Below are 10,000 nucleotides of genomic sequence, written 5' to 3' on the forward strand. Positions count from 1 at the left end.
GCTTGTTGCACAGTACCATGCAGGCATAACTCATCTGTGGATGTAGGCTTAAAGAATTTGAATTATATCTACATGGAACAACCCCAAAGTCATATGCTATATATGTATGTGCCTGACACTTCCTGATGTTAGCATATCTCTAACCAGCTAATTATATGCAAACCATATATTCTATAATACCACTGGTAAGGAGGGACTAGCACTCCCTTTCACCATCACTTCGTTCTCATAAATGGTATTATGAAAGATACAGCTAACCGAATGAGTAATTGCTATTACATTTTCAAAAGTTTACTGTTTTGCTCCACTTTTTAATAGAGATAATTTAAAAACCTTTAAGAAGGTGTGCAGGAGTGTGCATCCTCCCTTCCTTTGTACAGTGTTTGGCCATTATGGGAACACTGAAGTTTCCTCATATCAAAAGACTTAATAATGTACTGTATCATATCAAAGCTTCATCTGTGATGATGACTTCTGCACTTTTACTGCTGTTGTTCTCTAAATGCAGAATTGTACTGCTCATACTAAGCAGTGAGGAGAATAATCCATCATTTTGTTTTGAAATTTACATCATCAAACTGTACAAACCAACACCTATCACTTCAGGCAATAAGGTTTTGTTAAATGGAATTATTCAATGCATCAAATCAAACTATTTAAAGACTATATGTTAATTTCCCAGATATGTTATCCTGCACTGTCCCACACTTTCCTTGCCCTAGCAGGCAAACAGGTTGCTTTCATCTCTAAGACTTTCGATAACATGCAGCTCGCTAACACTACATTCATCACTGCGGAAGGAAATCACAACAATGCCTCCTGGATGGTAAACGTGCTGTACACGTCCATATAATCAGATTTTGATATATTATTCTGATCACATTTTTTTCATTTTTTTTGAAATAAGAATGACAAAATGCTGCTGTTCCAAATTAGGCATGTTATGGTATGTTACTTTTTAATCTGTTTTGTTTGTTATCATTTCCCATCATGTAATTGGGTTGTTAATGCCTTTTGGATGTGTTCAGTAAAAATAAAAGAAATGAAATTAACAAATATGACTTCCCACAGATAAACAGACGGTGTTGCTTACCGGTGCTGCCACTTCCTTATATTTCACTGTTGTCAAGTCCAGCTCACTAGCTTGAGATGAGTTTTTTGCACAGCTTTGGGTATAAAGTGTAATCCTTGACACATTTCAGTGATTTGAAATTTATGTTATTTGTAAGATTATATACTGTGTATTAATCATTTACATTTTCTGACCTACAGATATGAAGCTGTATGAGTCTTTCCTCGAGCAGTCAGATTTCTACTATGGTATACGTCCACAGAAGCTGACCAACGACAGTGCAAAAAATGTACAGATGGTCAATAACTGGATATCAGAGTACACTAATCACAAGATCCCCGAGCTGGTTGATGATGTTTCCCCAGATGTACAAATGATTCTTCTCAATGCAGTATACTTTCACTGTAAGTCAGCCATTTCTGTAGAATGGAGAGATGAAACAATGTGTTCTTGAAATTTGCACATCTTTCTCTTCTGATATGTATATGGCAACCTCCACCCATTCTCATCAGCATTTATCTTAACAAAGCACAGCTTATACACCACTGACACAACAATGCTGCTTGGTAAGTATGCTGTCAGGAGGCTTAATACATTTAACACAGAGAAACTGTAACAATGGTCCTGCCTCCATGTCAAGCATACGTTTGCTGGAACTTCTGTGTGCCACATGACATGCTAAGTACTATAACTAGCTTATTAGTTTTAAAGCTACACACTCAAATCTAATATTCCCCTTTTAAGAACTAAATATTATGTATTCCATGACGGAGCAGGCATTGTGTCACAATGATGACTTGATTAACATTAGAACTATTGGGAGGGTGGCCTAATGGTTAAGGTGTTTGCCTTACAAACACAAGTACAAAGTAGGTTCTCTCACAGGGGGATAATTGGCTAGGTTTAAAAAATGCGCAAAAGTTAGCCTTTAGCTAGTACTAATCTATGAATCTAAGCATGTCATGGTCTGTTTTTGCATCAAACATTTTATTCACTCGAAGCACATTTTTATTAACTAAAACTTATCAGTCCTTAATTTCCTTTTTTATCTGGAACAGCCCATATATAGTTTTGCATATGGTCTTCCATGTCTGAACAATGTAACATGGCAGCTTGCTTTTGAAATCTGACAGTCCTTATGGGACAGATTTTGCTGCACTGCAGCTTCATATGAAGAGACAACATCAGGAGTCCCACTCTGTATAGTACTGACAATCACAGTTTTCACTCTCTCTGTTTTTTTGCAACAGGACTGTTTAGACAGTTCGGGTAGCTCAGCTTCTTACACCTTTGATATATTTGTCTTGCCTCATTACATTACTATCTTCCCTACAAATTATATATTGTCTTGGTTTGGCTGCTTTTCCAACTACTTTATCTTCAGGATGTAGACTTGGCCATGTTTTATGTTTTTCATTCTTACTTTGTCTGCAGCTTGTACAGCTCATAACCATTTTCAGTTTCTTTCAAAGTAGTATTTTTTGTCTCTGCTGATTTCTTTCTTTCTAGCATTTCCTTTATTTTATGTTTATTCTCAGAAAATATTAATGCTTAAGAAGTAGTAAACTTGTTGTTTAGCCTTCTGCCCATTAACACTTGAGCTGGTGAGATACTGTGCCTCTGAAGTACAGTACGCCTATATTTCTAACTTGCAAAATGACAATCCTAATAGCTTTTACTGCAGCTATTTCTCATGAGATTCTTCAGTGTTTAGAGAGTTCTTTCCCCTTGACCATTTGACTGGTCTGAGTATGGACTGAGAGTTTATAACTGAATTCCCTCTCATGCACAAATCTTCTGAATTCCTGATTTGCACATTTTGAACCTCTGTCAGACTTGACATCAGATATCCATTGTCTTGAGAATATAGACTTTCATTCACTAATCATAATTGCAATTTTTGTGTCTATCAGTTTATTTCAAGGAACATGGAATAATAGTCTGCTCATATAAGAAACATGGCTTCTCTGAAATGGAACAAATATGCACCTAATTGACTCTAATGATCGTTTGGAACAAGATATACAGGCATCTGCTTTTTGAAATTGTTTTATGGCCTGCACTGCTGATACTCAACTCTTTGCTACTTTTTTTCTGAGTTAACATTCCTGACCAGAAAATTTTATCTGTTGTTTTTACTTTGCACTTTACCATTCCCAGATGTGACTCATATGCCATCGTTACAAGCGCATGTTTACTCTGTTAATTGGGAGCTATTATTTCTCAGCTTTAAACATCAAGCTATGGACATACCTTATACCTCTTTGAAATAAAAATAAAGCTACATTGTTTTCTTACTGACAAGTTTCTTCAGGCCTTCTCTTCATTTCAACTTCTTTTAGTAATTGCATTTCAAAATTAATGCAAGTTCACCTCTGAAATGATTTAACTTTTTATTCAATATGGTAACTTAGCAAATAATTTCCAATTCTTCTTATAGTAGTTCACCTCTGAAATTATTTTACTTTTTATTCAATATGGTAACTTAGCAAATAATTTCCAATTCTTCTTATAGTAGTTATTCATGTTTCTTTAGTAAATATGCTCCATTTTATGTATCTGATATTTGTAACAATTTTACATGTACTCTTAGTTAATAAGAAATAATGCTGTCTTAATCTGTTTGGCAGTTTTATCAGTTTCTTGTCATTGTCTAGTCCCTGTATTACTTTCAGATCATACTTCTGTAGATTGGGCAACAACCACAGAAAACTTGGAGATGCTTTGATGCAATATTTAATTTCTGTTTTCAACTGAAATTTCTTTGCACAGATATATTCTTGGAATTTCTCACATCCATATGCTATTGTTAACAGCTCATTTTTTATCTGAGCATCTATTGATGCTCTTGACCCAGAGGAAAACTGTGTATTATTTTGTAAGATTGCAATTTTTATATCATTCTGACTGGCATCTACTTGCAACACAATGAACTTCTTCACATCATAGCATATTAACACTGCATTATCTAAAATAGTTTCTTAAGCATCTCAAAACTATTTTTACAGCTCCATTCATGACATCATCTTACTTTAAAGGTATTCTTAGGGCATAATTATCGTAGACATATTGGGTATAAACTTTGCAAGATACTGCATCATTCTTAGAAAGCTCGGTAATCCCTGAAGGTCTTTCAAACTTTGCATCTATACAGTTACCCAATTTATTTTCTAATTTAGGATCCAGATCCTCTGACATTAGAATATGTCATATATATTACCAACTTATTGCTTTCTGTCTATATTTATTCTTAAAACTTAAGTTAAATTATGTTGTCTGATGCTATTAATCAGCTATAGCAGTCTCTTCACATGCTCTTCCTTTGTATAACCCTGCACCAATAAAGCATCCGTTATATTTACAGTACCTTCCATACCTTCAATTATTTTAGCAACAGCTCTTTGCAATATCTCTGATGCTAATAAAATATCAAATAGAAGTCTAAGGAATCTGAACCTTCCTAACGGTGCATTAAATGGTGACAATATGGAGATTTGCTCACCTAGCCTTATCTGCCAGAAATCCTAGTTTATATCCAATACTGAGAAAAAAGCTTATCATTTGGCATTTCCAAGACAATGTCCTGAGATGTAAGCATAGAGTGAAATTCTCTTTTAAATGCTTTATTAAGAACTTGCAGATTTTTCTTCACAATAGTTTCCATACTATTCACCTATTACTATTAGTTGCTAATTAATATTGCATTTTCTTCAGCTTCTGCTCATCTTTACTTCTAAGTATTGCAAATAACAAACCAAAAAAACACCAGTCATAATGTGAGTGTCAAAGGAAATCAGAATTAACAACCAAATGTTCCTTTGAGAACCACTGGAACCATAACATGTTTAGCATTTTCATCTTGACGATAAAATACAAAAGTGCTAACTAAACCGTGGCTACAGTACTTCTTTAGAGGATGATTTTGTTGTCAATTTTAGTGTTACAGGCACTATTCCAGGAGCATATATCACTGGCAAAACATTTGTATATGATATTCTGCTGACAAATATCCTACATCTGTGAATAAATAAGCATATTAATGCAGGATGTCAGCTCTATGGCTCGGTACAATATCCACTGTTTCTTTGATTTTATGAATGGTCCTGTGCCTGTGCGTTCTTTGCTTTTATATTTTAAATTCTTCTTAGCATTCTTTTCTTCTCACAAATCAAACAACCCAAAATATTACATAAATTTACTTAAGTACAATGCTTGAAAAAGATTAAACTTTTTTATTTTTAACCTAATTATGCCACACAGTAGCCAGAACAGGGTAACAACATACATGCAGCTTTCTCTTACACGTTTTAGCTCCAAAAGTTTACTATAATTTTCTGACATATTACACATGCACTGTATCATTTAAATTCCATTTTATGTCCATTAATGTTTCACATTTTGCTCCAAAAGAAAGCATTGCATTCCCGTTTCCTTGCTTCAAATTACTTAGAATCATTTCCAGATTTGTTACTGTATTTTTTCTTAATTTGTTAACTATGTAAGTCCAATGGGCATGAGTAACCTTTTTCCTGGGTGATTCAGGAACAATGTCTGATTAAGTCACTTCCTCAGATTCACATAGGAGGCAAATGAAGGTGGAAAGAATCAAACCCTGTTCCCTTGACTAAAGAGAGCAACTTACAAATAACCCAGAACCTTAATAGCCTCTGCTAATCATTCCAGATTGATGCCACATTTAGCTATCACATCTTTTGACAGCAATACCCACAAACAGTTCATTTTCATATTTCTTTTCAGCAACATGCAGATTCTTTTAAACAACCTTGGTTTCACGTTTACATATTTAAAGAAATGTCATTTTTTAGCATAGATTGTGCAGCATTTTTAGAATCTGGACAGCTCTTCTTGTCATGCTCATAGCTATATCTACTACAATCTTCTATTAAATTAATGCAAATTCCTCCCTCTTTGAGTCTCACATTGCTCTCTCTTCCATGTCTAATACTTTTACAATACATTTTGCCTTTATTTCTTATTTTTGCCTTTTGTCTGACTCATATTTTTGTTTTAAACACACCATGTTTCTCAGTTAATTCTTTTAACTGTACTCTAGTAACTTAACTTGCTCTACACACATCTACATATTTTGAAAAAAATGTATCTTGAAATGTGGGACATAACCTAATGTTCCAAACCCTGATATTCACTACAGTGATCTACCTACTTTGGGGCAGACCATACTAATGATGTAAGTTTTTTTTTTTTTTTTTAATACACAGATATCACGCACTGAAGGTTAATCCAAGCACCTCACACAACCAAGGAAAGAGAGGCCATCTCCACATGGATAAGTAACCAGATCAGTAAAAAAGCCTTCTTACTCGGGAACTTCAGTTCTGATAGAAAATTAATTTCAATTAAACACAGTCTAGTTGAATTATGAGTTCAAATTTACCTTGATTTGGGTGAAAAATGTCAGGTTTTGCAAAGATTTTTTTCCCAATTCCAAGATTAAATGACTCCAGACTTGATTATAAGTAGCAGGGATGGAAGGGACACAGCCTCAACATGGGGGGGGGGGGGTGAAAAATAACTTAATCTTAGACTTACATGATGTTGTCTGAATGTTCTACTATTTTGTCCATTTCAAAAAGCTGTTTTCAAGAGGCAAAAAAAATTTAAAAATTCTGCCCGAGTTTCTTGAATTTCAGCAAATCATAGCTACACCATTCAGAATTAATCCTAAAAAATGAATAACAGCTCAATGACTGGACTCATGTAAAACTCCCACACAAATGACATCAACTATTATGTTTCCAAATGACTTAAGCAGTCATTTAGCTACCTTTTGTAGCAAGTCGAGGAAGTTGCCTGAACCCCTCTATATGTGGTATTCACTAAAGACAACTGAAAGGTTAAAACCATCTTTATTTCACACCTAAGATTAATGGACTAACCTTCAGTAATACGTTCCCCATCCTCATCCCCAAGGAAGCACTAGAAGCTAATGCACCAGTGTAGAAAGTAAGTCTTAAAAGTCAGTCCTTCAAGCATGGATAAAATGTAATATTAGTGGCTGACACCATGATTATCACATTTGTAGAGCTTATCATAGCAAACGTAAATCTGAAATCACAATGGCCAGAAAAGAGAACCGTGCTTCACTCTACCTCATCTGGAGAAGCTTAAATATCTTTCTAAAAAACACCAAAAGTCATGCTCACATTTATTTATTTTATTTATTTCATTTTATTTTACATTTGTTGACTGGGATAGTCCAACTGGATACATGTCCATTTTCAGTGGAGGCCCGGGGAGAAAAGCGCCACAGTAAACACAATTTTATAACATAAATCTAGGTAAAGAGGAGTTTACAGGTCTGACTGGTACTACATGAAAAAAATCACACAAATTATTTATTTTACAGAAGGTTTAAGGCTTATAAAACACAATTCTATTAATTTCTGAAAGAGTTAGTACACAAACATGGTGATAGGATTCGTCTGGTTTGGAACAAAGACATAGCCAGTGTGATTTAAAAAAAAGTTTAAGACTTTTTTTGAATTTACATCACTCCAGCAAGTGTACTGCATAGACTCACAAACAAATTAAACCTAGTCATGCTAAATACAGAAATCTTTTAAACAAATGAGTAGAATAATATACTATAGTAGTCTGATCTAGATACTTGAAAGTAACATCATCTGATACTGCTAATCCATTAACAGAACCATTTGTGTTCTTCTTCAACAGATCTCTTCATTCAGAAGGTTGGCACAGGGACAGGGTATATGCAGGTGCCACTGGGGACCCCCAGTTAGAATACCACCTCAGATGCTGAATGGCTGCCCATGGAAGACAAAGAACAGATAATTTGCCTGGCTATCTCCTAATGGGGTGTCAGGGGATAAATGTATTCTCATCTGTCTTTATTACTAGTATCCCATGGCAGAGACCAGAAGTGCTATGGAGAACACTAAAATCACAGTAAGAGTGGTGGTCAGGCCTTCTTTCTTGGGAATGTGCCTTTATGGAAGTACAGCAATATACCACCATCAAACCCAATGCAGTCTCATACATCAAATTTCCCAGATTTATATGACAGTAAATGCAGGTAATTTTACGTTGCAAAACACCACCAAATAGCCACTAACATCTTGTGCCAAATAACAGCTCATTTGGTAACAAGAAGAACAAATAAGCCTTATAACAAGTCTTTAACAATAAGTACATTCCTAAGACTAACATCCCTTAGTGCTGGCCTTGCATTAGCATTTAACAATGACTTAACTTGCATTTGCGAGATAACACTGATATACATGCAAACGTAAGTTGCCAAGCTTGTACTCCTGATGTTGACAAACCCATGTATTATGGTCATATCTAGTTCCTGAAGTTCCTAGGAAAACTAAGGAAAGAGGGAGAAACTTACAACATAACATATAACATAAAACATATAACATGTAACATACAAATAAAGCTCTGACAAGAAACAAATTCCTTACTCAAATAACCCATTCAACAAACTTTGTTGCAGGGCTGACAATTCCTCTGAGCATGCATAGATTCCTAACTCATCTCTGACTTCTCTTGTGATGCAGTCCTGTATTCCAGAATTTCCATATATCTCATCCACTACTCTGATAGCCCACTATCTGCTGTACACCTTCCACATTCTCCTTAGATTGTCTCCACAATTTTGTGCTCCATAGACCATAAATTGTTGTATCTTTTAAGAATGCTCAGCCATCCTAATACAGTGTTTTTCTGTGATGCTTTCTAGTTGGAGGCCAAATCTAAGCAGGTGACTACCACCAATTGCCTATCCAAACTTTGCGTAGTCGTCATAGATCCTACGCTCCAAATATTTTACCAGTACCCACAACTGTGGCTTAATAGGAAATTCTATATGGAATAACCATTGAGTCATATCTACCACTTTTGCCCAAATGGTTCTTGCTGGCCCACAAGCCCAAAATATATGGTATATGTTTGCTGTACTCCCCTATAGAGGGCAGTGAATGAAGGCAAGTGCTGTAGGCAGTACTAGCTAACTAGAGGCCCTGAACTGGCCAGTATAGGATGGAACAAAAATGCCTTCACTTAGACACTTCTGTATTGCTGTAGAAAAAAATGTGAATAATACCAATGAACAAAAGTAGTGACCAAAATCAGACAGATAATTACACAACAGCATCACTTCTTAGACCCTTAGCAAAACTTCTGAATCAGCTAACTGAATAAATTCATTTTACTAACAGACTCAGCCTGGATTTCATAATTATACTGTCTGCTCTCTGCATGACTGCAAAATTAAGTCAACATCAATCAGTCTTCTTCTTCCGGCTTTTCCTGGTTAAGGGTCACCACAGCAGATCACCTGTTCGCTCATGATTGGCAGTGGAGTTTTATGGTGTCGAGTTGCTAGCCCAGCGCCCAACTTTCCATGGAAGGCATACACACACACACATGCACAGGGCCAATTTAGAGTATCCAATCCACCTACAGCATGTCTTTGGGAGGAAACCGGAACAAGCCCACATGACCACAAGGAGGACACACAGACTCTGCACAGAAGACACCCCAGCTGAGGATCGAACCGGAGAACCTCTTGCTGTGAGGCAGCAACGCTAACAGCTGCACCACCACGGCCACCCATAAGTCAACAGTAATCAGTAGCTTTCTTATTTAATATTTATAGTCCTGACAGTCTTGAAGAAAGGATATAATGGAGAAGTAGATATGACAGGCATGTTTAAGTGCCTCATCGGAATCCACTGAGTGCATGCGGGCATAGTTTGAAGATGCAAGGTGGACAGTCTGGGGGCAATATAAGAATTATTTTTTGCAGAAAAGGTCATGGATGATTAATGAAGCCTTTAGACTGTAGTATGTAATTAAAATCTGTAAAAGAATTCAAAAATGTGTAGGACAGTCACAAGACAGCTTTTATAATGGGAAATGAGG

The 10,000-nt window shown here is 35.8% G+C and overlaps 1 protein-coding gene across 1 annotated transcript in view; it reads left to right on the top strand.

Annotated features, from left to right (window-relative positions):
* Positions 1-10,000, top strand: part of SERPING1 (serpin family G member 1) — a 373,810-nt gene that overhangs the window by 273,633 nt on the left and 90,177 nt on the right. The window contains exon 7 of the mRNA XM_044084098.1: positions 1,273-1,476. Within this exon, the coding sequence (XP_043940033.1) occupies positions 1,273-1,476 (204 nt within the window). The remainder of the gene's footprint in view (positions 1-1,272; positions 1,477-10,000) is intronic.

This window comes from Protopterus annectens, chromosome 9.part0, assembly GCF_019279795.1.
Source record: "Protopterus annectens isolate FY-2018-M chromosome 9.part0, PAN1.0, whole genome shotgun sequence".
In the NCBI taxonomy this organism is placed as follows: domain Eukaryota; kingdom Metazoa; phylum Chordata; order Ceratodontiformes; family Protopteridae; genus Protopterus; species Protopterus annectens.